Source organism: Lithobates pipiens, unplaced genomic scaffold (assembly GCF_037356315.1).
Source record: "Lithobates pipiens isolate NorthernLeopardFrog02 unplaced genomic scaffold, aLitPip1_a1.2 Scaffold_35, whole genome shotgun sequence".
Lineage (NCBI taxonomy): Eukaryota > Metazoa > Chordata > Amphibia > Anura > Ranidae > Lithobates > Lithobates pipiens.
Genome location: NW_027507811.1, coordinates 648,391 through 662,524, shown reverse-complemented (window position 1 = coordinate 662,524; position 14,134 = coordinate 648,391). Strand labels below are relative to the sequence as shown.

Sequence of the window (14,134 nt, the reverse complement as noted above, 5' to 3'; positions counted from 1 at the left end):
TAGCTGCTGGCTTTTAAAAAAAAAAAAAAACGCGGAGTCCCGGTGGACTCCCGCTTTAAGGAACTTTGGATTCTCGGGACTCTGGGCTCTGCCAGTGTCTTCATGTATTGACCAACCTCCCTGTACTCTCTATAGCTCTGTTTATGACACTAGCTATAATAAACATGTTATTGACCTCAGAATCCAGGCGGCCTTGGACTTCCATTCTTTGGCTCTATCACCTTGAGGCCAGATTGGCTCCAACGGCACAATGGAACACCCTCAGGCCGGACTTACTATGGACCCTCTTTCGACTCATCTCTATTTTACTATTTGGGAGAAGGTGGGCGTTTCCAAACTCTGTATTGGATACTAGACTACGAGACGTTTTTCGGGCCTGCAGTTCCTCTGAGCTCCACAAGGTGGCGATCTCACTTCAACCCAGACAGGAAGTCTCCATAATAGACAGGAAGTGATGTCAGTGATGGAGAGGAAGTGATGTCAGGTATAAATAAGAAGTTCCCGGGTGAGAGGTGAGTCGGGAGGAAGTAGAGAGGCGACATCGCTGTAAGTTGCAGCAAAGGAGGTAATACGATCTTATTTTCTATTTACACCCAGTTACCCCCCCATCATGTCCGTCCTCTTCCTCCATAGTCACTGTGACGTCTTTTATCTCCAGCAGATGATGATACACACATATATAGTGTGGGAACCTAGATTAACCCCTTCAGGGGCAGAACATTCCCCCCACTTACGGGGCCGGAACATTCTCTTCATTTTGGAGACTTTCCCACCAATCACCTTCAGTCTATACTAAACGGATTATAACACTTGTAACGAGGGATAGGCGGATTTATATAGGGTTTTATTGGCTAATAAGCAAGGGGGTGTCGATAAAATAGCAAAAAGGGGGGGCATCGGGTACTGCCCGGGGGGGTCATATACCAATGCAAAAAATCCATTAAGAGTAGGCATTTTTTTAAATGTATAAAATGAAATATTAAAAATGTCTGATTCCTTTAAATAAAATCCCTCCTTTGCTTTAAAAAGGAGGACCACCAGAAAGGACACAAGGATCTCTACAAGGACGTCATGATGGACAATCAGCCGCCCCTCACATCACCGGGTAAGAGGAGACTTTATTGTAAAGGAGAGAGCAGTACGGAGGCTCCACCTAGATCCCCCATCATCTGATAAACACATAGAAACAATGTATTCAGTCAGTGTGTGTGTTTCCTACAGATGGATCCAGTAATGGGAACCCACCAGAGAGATGTCCCCGTCCTCTGTATTCCCGGGATTCCACACAGGAAGGTCACACCATCCCCCACCATCATCAGGTAGATGAGGAACAATCACTGGTGGATAGCATTTCTACACAAGCTTGTTTGTTACAATGTTTTTTTATTATTTTATATTTAGAGTAGAAACCTTGAAGATTATAATATTGTTGTTAAAGAAGAGTATAAAGAGGAGGATGAGGAGTATGGAGTGATGGAGGAGTTTTCAGAAGGACACAAGGATATGATGGAGCCACCAAATACCAGGAACCCACCAGAGAGATGTCCCCGTCCTCTGTATTCCCAGGATTCCACACAGGAAGGTCACACCATCCCCCACCATCGTCAGGTAGATGAGGAACAATCACTGATAGGATCTGTACATTATCTGCGTTGTTACCATTTTTTTTTTCTATTATTATCATATATTCAGAGTGGATATCTGAATGATCTTAAAATCATTGTGAAAGAAGAGATAAAAGAGGAGGATGATGAGGATGGGGTGATGGAGGAAGAACACAAAGATCTGTACCAGGACACCATGGAGGAGTCATCCAGCTACAGGAACCCACCAGAGAGATGTCCCCGTCCTCTGTATTCCCGGGATTCCACACAGGGAGGTCACACCATCCGTCGTCATCATCAGGTAGGTGAGGTAGAACATCTAGAACATGAAACTGACCATTCTGAAACGATGAGGCTGCTTTGGGAGATGATAAAACAAAAGTATGGATAAAACACTAGGGTACAATTAGATAGTCTGTCCACTTGTGAGCGAACAGTCATGATACAAGAACCAATCTAGCCGATGATGTACTAATGCTTAAACCTAACTCTTGTTGGTGGGGCATGGCCGGATTGGCTAGCCTCCACTTTGTTCTCCTGGGGTCTTGATATGCCCCTTCCAATGATACACCCCAGATATTTTGCTCCCTCTAACCAAATGGCACATGTTTTAGGCTTGGCTGTGAACTCAACGTCCTGTATGGTGTTTAATAAGGTGCGAAAAAAATGAGAGGGGCCCCATCTTCACTATGGATGGTCACGCCATCTAGTTAAGCAGCATTATACTTTTGATGGGTCGAATTGTCCTATTCATCGTCCTTTGAAAGGTTGTTGGAACTTTCTGCAAGGGCATTCTCCAATACCAAAACACCCCATTGGGAGTTACAAACGCTGTTTTTATTGCTCTTGGCTGACTCAAAGAGGGGAATCTGCCAATAAGCTTGGGTCAAGTCCTTCTTGGTCACATGTTGGGCCAATAAGCTTTGGACAGGTCCAACGTGGTCCTGCATCGGGCCGTTCCCAGGCGATCAGTCAATTTGGTATCTATCTCATGCCTTGCAATCTGGTGTTACATCAATCTACTTCCCCCACCCCTTACTTCATAGGGCCCTTGCCATTTTGTTAGGAACTTACCACCATGCACATTGACCAGAACCAACACCCTTCCGCCAGGGGAAAAGATAAGTAACTATACCCCGTAATTGTAAATCCTCTGCTTTGGCCAAATGTTTCTTTCACAATGGGCATTACACGTGAAATTTTATTTTGCGTTTGCATGACATGCCCAGTCATTCTTCAGTAAGGGGAACTATCGCTTTTCCAAGTTTCTCTATCAAATGACAACAGCTTCCTTGGGTGCCTCCCATACAGAACCCTGTGGATGACTGGAGGACCTCTGCAATTTCGAACATCCAAACAAGGTATCAGACAGTCCCAATTCTTTCCATCATCATCCACCATCTACCTCAACGGTTTCTTGAACTTTTAGATGAACCTGTGTGAGGATGGCATGCTAAAGCACGTAATTGAGTTCAGTCATTTTCAAAGCTTATTGGATACCTGAGACATGAATAGGGTACCATGGTCTATAAGGATCTCTTTGGAAATGCCTTCAAGACTTAAAACCCGAAGAAGCTCTTTGGCTAATGTTTTGGCTGAGATGCTTCAGAGAGATAGCATAGTCCATTATTGCTGCATTATGCTGATGACCCCTAATTGCGTTAAACAAAGAGGCGACCAAACCTATGGTGATCCTCTCGAAAAGTGCCTTAATTATGAGGAGCGGAAGTGGCTGTGGAAGTTTGGTAGGGGGCAGAAGAATAGTACTTTCTTACCTACTTACCAACCTCAGGCAAATAAAATCTCTGTACTGTTCTCTCTCAGGTCTTCTCTGCCCAATAGAATTTGCCCATGGGCCAGCATTCAGTAAAGTTTAGGCGCCACAATCTTTTCAATGTTTCCTCTACCTTCTGTGTTACCCAGTATATTAGGTCCCTTTTCCATGATAAAGTATTAGAGAGCAACCCTCTCATCTAGGTTAGTACCCCATCCTTCCATTGTTTAATTGCAAAATTGTTTCTGTGTACTTCCAAATCGGCAAACTCCAGAAGCTGTTGGTCCTCTTCTGCGGATGAAGGCTCGTCTTTAGGCCTTGTTGCTTCCCCTGCTAATATAGACAAGGGAGACTCAGGAAAGTCCTCATAACCATTAAAGGAGTCCCTGGGAGCACCTTCATGCACTAAAGAAGCGATTAAGGCTCGGTTTCCACTAATGCAAGCCCAAAGTCGTGCGATTTTACCGCAATTTTTTTTCCGCGACTTGAAGCAATGCCTGTGTATTCTTGAGGTCTATGGACCTCAAGTCGCGTTAAAGTGGGACCAAAGTAGTGCAGGGACTACTTTGAAGTCGCTGCGACTTGAAGTCGCACAGATATGAACGGTACTCATTGGAAATCATGGGGTACGATTTGTCATGCGACTTTTCAGTCCCAAATAGCATGAAACGTCGCACTAGTGGAAACCGAGCCTAAGGGGTGGTCTGGGCAAGAGTTTTTAGAATTTGGGAAAATCCCTTCCCACAGTGGCATCGCATGGCAGGTGGACACTACAACCACTTGAGGACAAAGGTTAACTGGGCAGGTCTCAAAGACACCGTTGCAATAGGATACCCTTTAGTGTCTCCATGTACACCAATTACCACCACTCTTCTATGATGAGGGACCCTAGTAGCCACTAGTTCAGCTTTTGCCAGAATTACCAGGCAGACAATTGAGTCCTCCCAGTGCCTTTTAGTTCCCCCTTTTTGACTCTCCCAACCCCATCACTTGGTAAAATCTTATCCGGCGCTTGGGAAAGTGTGTTCTTTGGGGTGAAAATTTGTGAACCTTTAAGAGAGGAGGTTTTCTATGCCTTTTCAACCAGCTCCAAAAGTTTGTTCACCATTTTTTCGGATCTCCCCATTTCTAAATAGTGAGATCTCAGAAATTGATCCATGACCACACGTTCCACAGTGTGCGGACCTCTGGCTGCCACTTCCTAGTCAAATAGATTAGGCCTTACCAGTTGTCCAGTTGTGAACACGCTGAGCCTGTACATCCAGGGTTACACATCTACCCGAGCCAATCCTTTCTTCCTGCAGGCTGTAGGTCATATAACGCATTTTGGGATCTCCAGATAATAGTGGGGCTCCCAGCCCAGTTCACTGTTCTTAAGGCAGGCATGTCCAAAGTCCGGCCCGCGGGCCAATCGCAGCCCGCGTTCCGGTTTCGGACGGCCCGTCTGGTCATGTTCACATATCTATCTTTTGTGGCCCCCAACGAAAAAGCCACAAAAGGTAGATATGCTGGCTGCCATGGAGGGGGCAGGACGAGTGCCGTGGATACAGGACAGCGTCCTGTGTAAAAGGAAGTCCCGTCCTGTGCTGCCATTGGACAACCGTTTTGTCCATCACAGGAGGCGGGACTTTCAATTAAAGAGGCTGTCGATAGAAACAGGAGTTTCTCCTGTATGTCTGTCGGTGCTCGTCCCGCCCCCCTCCCTGTCTCCTCCAACGCTGCAGAGGGACGTGAATCAGGCTGCACTGATGGCAATGGTGAGTCTGCATTCATGGAAATGTGTGGGCTGCATTCATGGCAACGTGGGGGCTGCATTCATGGCAATATGGGGGCTGCATTCATGGAAATGTGTGGGCTGCATTCATGGCAACGTGGGGGCTGCATTCATGGCAATACGGTGCAGGCTGCATTCATGGCAATACGGTGGGGGCTGCATTCATGGCAATACGGTGGAGGCTGCATTCATGACAATACGCTGGGGGCTGCATTCATGGCAATACGGTGGGGGCTGCATTCATGGCAATACGGTGGGGGCTGCATTCATGGCAATACGCTGGGGGCTGCATTCATGACAATACGCTGGGGGCTGCATTTATGGCAATACGCTGGGGGCTGCATTTATGGCAATACGCTGGGGGCTGCATTTATGGCAATACGCTGGGGGCTGCATTCATGGCAATACGCTGGGGGCTGCATTCATGGCAATGTGGGGGCTGCATTCCTGGCAATGTGGGGGCTGCATTCATGGCAACGTGGGGGCTGCATTCATGGCAATACGCTGGGGGCTGCATTCATGGCAATACGCTGGAGGCTGCATTCATGGCAATACGCTGGGGGCTGCATTCATGGCAATACGCTGGAGGCTGCATTCATGGCAATACGCTGGAGGCTGCATTCATGGCAATACGCTGGGGGCTGCATTCATGGCAATACGCTGGGGGCTGCATTCATGGCAATACGCTGGAGGCTGCATTCATGGCAATACGCTGGAGGCTGCATTCATGGCAATACGCTGGGGGCTGCATTCATGGCAATACGCTGGAGGCTGCATTCATGGCAATACGCTGGGGGCTGCATTCATGGCAATACGCTGGGGGCTGCATTCATGGCAATACGCTGGAGGCTGCATTCATGGCAATACGCTGGGGGCTGCATGCATGGCAATACGCTGGGGGCTGCATTCATGGCAATACGCTGGAGGCTGCATTCATGGCAATACGCTGGGGGCTGCATGCATGGCAATACGCTGGGGGCTGCATGCATGGCAATACGCTGGGGGCTGCATTCATGGCAATACGCTGGAGGCTGCATTCATGGCAATACGCTGGAGGCTGCATTCATGGCAATACGCTGGGGGCTGCATTCATGGCAATACGCTGGGGGCTGCATTCATGGCAATACGCTGGAGGCTGCATTCATGGCAATACGCTGGGGGCTGCATTCATGGCAATACGCTGGAGGCTGCATTCATGGCAATACGCTGGGGGCTGCATGCATGGCAATACGGTGGGGGCTGCATTCATGGCAATACGCTGGAGGCTGCATTCATGGCAATACGCTGGGGGCTGCATTTATGGCAATACGCCGGGGGCTGCATTTATGGCAATACGCTGGGGGCTCCATTTATGGCAATACGGTGGGGGCTGCATTCATGGCAATACGCTGGAGGCTGCATTCATGGCAATACGCTGGAGGCTGCATTCATGGCAATACGCTGGAGGCTGCATTCATGGCAATACGCTGGGGGCTGCATTCATGGCAATACGCTGGGGGCTGCATTCATGGCAATACGCTGGAGGCTGCATTCATGGCAATACGCTGGGGGCTGCATGCATGGCAATACGGTGGGGGCTGCATTCATGGCAATACGCTGGAGGCTGCATTCATGGCAATACGCTGGAGGCTGCATTCATGGCAATACGCTGGGGGCTGCATTTATGGCAATACGCCGGGGGCTGCATTTATGGCAATACACTGGGGGCTGAATTCATGGCAATACGCTGGGGGCTGCAGATGGGCACTGACCCTTATTTTGCTTCACATGTCTTTATTTAAAATGTAAGATTTTTTTTTTTTTTCCTGAGACTTCCTTTTTAAAGTTTAGGTGTGTGGTATAAGCCGATTAAATCCAGTATATCCAAATAACACACCCGAGCTCATCTGTTCACCACACACAGCACAAAGGCAAGAGAATTCTTGTTGGGCCGTGTATTAGTGCTCGGATAAACACACTTAGACTGAATTTTAATGGTTTAAAGAATGTCAAGCAAAATGGTCGGCCCTCGAGCATGTTCACTTCATCAAATCTGGCCCTCTTTGAATAAAGTTTGGACACCCCTGTCTTAAGGCTAACTTGGCATTGGCAATAAGTGGCTTCCTTGGAACCACTCTTGTCCTACAGTAGCAGCAACTCTTTGTGGTGGAGCCTCAGCTTATTGCTGGACAGCAAGGCTTTGTTGTTGGGCTTGCTGTTAAGCTACATGGCTCGGTTGCTGAGCTTGCTGTTGAGCTGCAAAGCTCTGTTGCAACTGCTTTTCCCTCTCTTTCTGCCAAAACTCTGTATGCTGAAAAGCTTATTGCAATCGTACATTTGCCTTCTGTTGATTGGCTTTTGCCAGAACAAACTGTCTTACTAACTCTGCCATATTGGTCTTAAGTAAACCTGCTTACACAGCTGCCCGCATTCTCCACCAGTTGTGGGAGATTAGCTCAGCAGTGGAATGTACGTGGCTCCAGGGAGGAGTTCACAACATTTTAAACAGGCAGTGCAAACAGCCATTTCCCATGAAAAAAATAAAGTAATAGTAGGGGCGCTGAAAATTTTTTAAATATAAATATCAATTACAAATGTGAAAATGAATAATCATAAAGCACCTCAAGTAATAGACAACCTATCACCATGAATTAAAAAACAAATAGTTGCAAAGAAATGAATAATATAAATAATACAATAAAAAATAAAGAATAAAGTCCCAATTAAATACTAGAAAAAACAAAATATATCCACAGTCCAAGGCAGTGATTCATTCAATGAAAAACTCCATCTAAATCCACATGCCAGAAGGCGGCTGAAATCTTCTACAAAGTTGTGACACGTCCCTTCACCAAAATTTTGGACACAGAAAACACCCCAACTGTGAAGATAAAGTTGTCTTCTTACCAGATGCTGTTGACTACTTTATTTAAAAAGATAGTCAAATAGGCTTATGCAGGTGAATTCCCTGCTCACATGGAATCAGGTGGACCTCTTATGGAAAAAACCTTCTCCTCATAGATTCAGACAGGTCATAAAAAAAGGAGAGCAAACAAAATCCATAGTGTGACACCGTTTAATAATAAAAATAAATTAAAAAACATAAGGCCAAATGGCTGCTTACATATGCCGGTGCCCGACCTAGCACTGGGGCTGCTCGCTTAAAACAATTGTTTCGTAATGGATGCGTAGTTCCTCGTTGTGTAGGGCGTGCGTTCCACCAAGAAACAGCCGACAACCAAAAACGTCCGGAACTGTACGTGTACGAACGTGACTAGGTACCGCCTTTTTTTTTTTCTCTTGTTTCAAGGGAGCAGCTATTAGTGTTTCACTTAGTTTATTTGATTCACTGATTATTAGTTTATTCCTTTTTTCACATTTGTATAAATGGCGCGGAGTTTATTAGCTGCTGTTTTTCAGCTATATTTTCACATTTCCCATGAAACACACATTCAATTTATTTGCAAAGACTATATACATTGGGGCTGATTTACTAAAGCTGCTTACACAGTTGCCCGCATTCTCCACCAGTTGTCAGGGATTAGCTCAGCAGTGAAAAGTACGTGACCCTCCCCGAGAAGAGTACACAACATTTTAAACAGGGAGAACAAACAACCGCTTCACATGAAACACACATTCAATTTATTTGCAAAGACTATATACACTGAAGCTGATTTACTAAAGCGGCTTACACAGTTGCCCACATTCTCCACCAGTTGCGAGAGATTAGCTCAGCAGTGGAAAGTACGTGACCCCCGAGAAGAGTACACAACATTTTAAACATGGAGAACAAACAACCGCTTCCCATGAAAAACACATTCAATTTATTTGCAAAGACTATATACACTGAAGCTGATTTACTGAAGCTGCTTACACAGTTGCCCGCATTCTCCACCAGTTGCGAGAGATTAGCTCAGCAGTGGAAAGTACGTGACCCCCGAGAAGAGTACACAACATTTTAAACAGGGAGAACAAACAACCGCTTCCCATGAAACACACATTCAATTTATTTGCAAAGACTATATACATTGGGGCTGATTTACTAAAGCGGCTTACACAGTTGCCCGCATTCTCCACCAGTTGTCAGGGATTAGCTCAGCAGTGGAAAGTACGTGACTCCCGAGAAGAGTACACAACATTTTAAACAGGAAGTACAAACAGCCATTTCCCATGAAACGCACATTCAGTTTATTTTCAAACACTAGGAACAAGACAGTAAAAGAATACAGGCAATAAATCCTTAAAACTCAGTGACTTAGTAACACTAAACCCCTGTTTTGAACACATATTGTTTGCTCTATTCGTTTGGTCGTAGGCTAGCCGGTAAGTTGAGCTGGTAAATTTCTTTGGTTTAGTTTGACATACGTAACCCCTTCCAGTGCTCCTTGCTGCAAAGGCCAGTCATAGGTGGGGGGGGGGGGGGGGCGGCGGTGACCACTTTTTTTTACTGTTTTTGTGACTTAGTAACACACAGGGTTTCCTGCTGACAGACCTGAAGCAACCTACTGCTGGCCAGCAGGGCTGGACTTACCATTGGGCTTGACTGGGCTCAAGCCCATGGGCCCCGCCCAATAGGATGCCCGCGGGCCCCGCAGAGATAAATAGCCGAGTGTACTCGGCTAGGCTCCGCTCAGTCACTCCCAGTCCCGCCCTATGATGGACATAACACAGGGACTGGGTGTGACTGTGAGGCTACTCTCAGCTCCGCTCGGGACTGCGAGAGGACCCATGAGCCGCAGAGAGGACCCGAGAGCCATTTTTAAATTTCAAGACTGCAATAACAAATCTGCAAATGACACTGGGGCAAGGCTGCAAATGAGAAGGCTACACTGACAAGGCTACAATAACAAGGCTGCAGATGGATGGGCAAGGCTGCAGATGGACACTGATAAGGCTGCATCGATGGGCATTTAAATGTAATTTTTTTCCTTAAAGTTCCCTCCTAAAAGTTTTTTCCCTTGGAATTCCCTCCTAAACTTGGGGTGCGTGTTATACGCCGATAAATACGGTAATGTATAGAAGGTAGGGCCTGAAAGTGACTCAAGCCCAGGGGCCCCCACCACCCTAAGTCCTGCCCTGCTGGCCAGGCATCTGGCTCCCTCCAAAATAAAGCCTTTATTGCATAAGGTGTGTCTCACCAAACAGGAGTCGTCTTTGACCACACTGTTGCCTTTTCCATTTACGTCCGTAAATCAAAGCCTGATGTATGGACCTACAAGATGATGTTTTCTATGTGGTCTCAGATCGTTAAAGCTTATACTACAAAAATGTTGTTCTCGATCTCTTGGTTTAGGGTGAAGATCCGATAGACATAAAAGTTGAGGTTAAAGAAGAAGACGAAGAGACACTCGTGAGGGGTGATCAGCAGTCTATGGAGGAGGATGGAATAACGGGGACATTTATAGAGGAGGACACTCCTACAGAGATCAGCACAGGTGGGTCATTAACACTAAATCCATTCCTCCACCCATACTGCTCACTGATTGGTCCAGAGTAGGGCCCTGTACTGAAAGAGAAACGAGGACTGCCATGGCTACACTTCCTCATGAAAGTACTATTGTTCTGGCTGTTATGTGTCCTCAAATTGTGGAACCTTTGTCAGAAGATATGAGTGATGAGTCCATAGCTCAACCTTGGTGGTCTTCAGGAGAAGTCCTTCACCAGGACCAGGTTCCTCATTCCCTGACTTGTGATAGAGCTCAGCTCTGCTGATATAAATGACTAAAATAAGGAAGGATCTTGTGTTATCAAGATAATAATGAATGAAGGAGGGGACGGGGGGGCTCCTCCCGAAATCCCCACACCACTGCCAATCCTATAAAGTAGAGTTCCCGTTGAATCCATCACCGACAAGAGTCAATGAACGCAGACATGAGCTGGTTGGAGATCATGAGGAACCATTTACCAGGAATGATCCTCAGCAACAAAGCTGACTAATGTGGATTGAGTACTGTTTTAGGAGAACCAACCTACCTACTCGTATCTAACAATAATCTTTCTCATTTCTCTTTTAGTAGATGGACGGGAGATGAGGAAAACCTCAGAGGATTGTCTCACTTTGTCTCCAGACTGTAAAGTAGAAGATGAGGACACCACAAAGTATTCAGAAAACCCCACTACCTCGTATATCCTGGTGGTGCCCCACATTGTGGATGGACCATCGTATTCCTCAAATCCCGAGGAACCTCAGACCGTGGGGGACGGTGCCGGACCATCGTATTCCTCAAATCCCGAGGAACCTCAGACCGTGGGGGGCGGTGCCGGACCATCGTATTCCTCAAATCCCGAGGAACCTCAGACCGTGGGGGGCGGTGCCGTCCCTCAAAAAGAAAAGAAGTTTTCCTGTACCGAGTGCGGGAAACGTTTCCGTTTTAAGTCCAGCCTGTGTGTACATGTGAGATGTCACACTGGTCAACGGCCATATTTCTGTAGCGAGTGCGGGAAAAGTTTTCCGTCTAAACCACAACTTGTCAGACATCAAAGATCTCACACGGGGGAGAAGCCGTATTCCTGTCGTGAGTGCGGGAAGCGTTTTTCCGGGAAGTCCAATCTTTCCAGACACGAGAGATGCCACACGGGGACGAAGCCGCATTCCTGCCCTGAGTGTGGGAAAAGTTATCTACAGAAATCAGACCTTATTATACACCAGAGATCTCACACAGGAGAGAGGCCGTATTCCTGCTCCGAGTGCGGGAAAAGTTTTGTGCGAAAGCCACTTCTTGCTGCACATCGGAGGTGTCACACGGGAGAGAAGCCGTATCCTTGTCCCGAGTGCGGGAAATGTTTTTCACGGAAGTCCCATCTAACTGGACACCAGATATGCCACACAGGGGAGAAGCCACATTCCTGTCCCGAGTGTGGGAAATCTTACCTACGGAAATCAGACCTTGTTATACATCAGAGATCTCACACAGGAGAGAAGCCGTATACCTGTCCTGAGTGCGGGAAATGTTTTGTACGTAAACCTCTTCTTGATGCACATCGGAGATTGCATACGGGGGAGAAGCCTTATTCTTGTCTCGAGTGTGGGAAAAGTTTTTCCCAGAAGTCCCATCTTAACGGGCATCAAATATGCCACACGGGCAAGAAGCCGTATTCCTGCCCTGTGTGCGAGAAATGTTATCTGCAGAAATCAGACCTTGTTATACATCAGAGATCTCACACGGGGGAGAAGCCGTATTCCTGTTCCGAGTGCGGGAAATGTTTTGTACGTAAATCACTTCTCGATGCACATCGGAGATGTCACACGGGGGAGAAGCCGTATACTTGCCTTGAGTGCGGGAAATGCTTTTCCCAGAAGTCCCATCTTAACGGACATCAAATATGCCACACGCGCAAGAAGCCATTTCCCTGCCCCGAGTGCGGGAAATGCTATCCGCGGAAATCAGAACTTGCCACACATCAGAGGTCTCACACGGGGGAGAAGCCGTATTCCTGTCCTGAGTGCGGGAAATGTTTTTCACAGAAGCCCTGCCTTTCCAGACATCAGAGAACCCACACAACCGTGGAGGTGTTAGTGTCCTGAGTTCGGGAAAGATCTTCTCTATGAACCATATTTTGCCATACATCACAGATCTCAGAACGGGAGGAAGTACACCTTGAGCTTCAGGTTCTAGCAGTGGCGTCGCTATGGGGGTGCTGGGGGGGGGGGGGGTCGTCCGGACTGCACCTAGGTAATTAGCAATAAAAATGCAGCGCTTATACTAGATGAAGACACTGAGTGAAGAGTGTGGTGATTGAATACAAATATAAAGTCCATATATCGAGGATTCCAAACGATCGCAGTGACCCAAAACAATAGATGTTGCAATGAAGACCACCAACGATAAGTAGGACACACACTGACCCTTACCCTAAGCGTTGGACTAACCAGATAAAGTAGTCAAAGCAGCTTTATTTTCAACATGGGCACGAAGCTCCTCCAAATCCACCGTGACTGAGGTCAACAAGTAGAGTCTCCTTCCCAGTATTACTGTTAAGGGGGCTTTAATAAAAAAAAAAGTGCCAAAGTACTCACAAACATCGAATATCAAATCGCATCCACTGACAGCAATGAGGAGTAAAAAACAAAACAAAAAAAACACGATTGTTTCCAACCAACACAATGTCCAGCCTTCAAGTGTGGTGACGTCACGTATCTCAGCACCTCCCTAGGCGTTTCGTCATCATAGACGTCATCAGGGGCGTGAAGTACTTGGAATAGGTAGTTTTTTTTTACTCCTCATTGCTGTCAGTGGACACAAATGCGATTTCATAGTCGATGTTTGTGAGTACTTTGGCACTTTTTTTTTATTAAAGCCCCTTAACAGTAATACTACCTATTCCAAGTACTTCACGCCCCTGATGACATCTATGATGACGAAACGCCTAGGGAGGTGCTGAGCTACGTGACGTCGCCACGTTTGACGGTTGGACATTGTGTTGGTTGGAAACAATCGTGTTTTTTTTTTTTGTTTTTGTTTTTTTACCTCCTCGTTGCTGTCAGTGGACACAAATGTGATTTGATAGTCGATGTTTGTGAGTACTTTTTTATTAAAGCCCCTTAACAGTAATACTGTGCAATGAAATGTATCACCCTGGGGTTTAGGAAGCTCTTCTCAAATTTACTTGCCAGGAATAATTACCCTGGTTGGTCGTTAGAGATCCATTGATTTCTCCCTAAGATTGGCCTTGTTGCACTTTTCTCTTCTACCACCAAGTGGCCGGGTATTTGGTGGTACTAGATATGAGAAGGACGACCCGATGTCAGGTTGTGGTATCTGTAGAATATCATACAGATACCATAATCTGATCAGATACAGGTATCTCAGTCAATGAGCAAAAAAAAACACGATTGTTTCCAACCAACACAATGTCTTACCGTCAAGCGTGGCAACGTCACGTAGCTCAGAACCTCCCTAGGCGTTTCGTCATCATAGACGTCATCAGGGGCGTGAAGTACTTGGAATAGGTAGTATTACTGTTAAGGGGCTTTAATAAAAAAAAAGTGCCAAAGTACTCACA

At 46.5% G+C, this 14,134-nt stretch overlaps 1 protein-coding gene across 1 annotated transcript in view; it reads left to right on the top strand.

Moving 5' to 3' along the window:
- The window catches only part of LOC143955425 (uncharacterized), a 56,630-nt gene extending 43,451 nt beyond the window's left edge, over positions 1-13,179 (top strand). The window contains exons 3-6 of the mRNA XM_077465474.1: positions 1,402-1,608; positions 1,693-1,905; positions 10,425-10,566; positions 11,146-13,179. Of these exons, the coding sequence (XP_077321600.1) occupies positions 1,402-1,608; positions 1,693-1,905; positions 10,425-10,566; positions 11,146-12,656 (2,073 nt within the window). The 3' untranslated portion in view covers positions 12,657-13,179. The remainder of the gene's footprint in view (positions 1-1,401; positions 1,609-1,692; positions 1,906-10,424; positions 10,567-11,145) is intronic.
- The last annotated feature ends 955 nt before the right edge of the window (positions 13,180-14,134 follow it).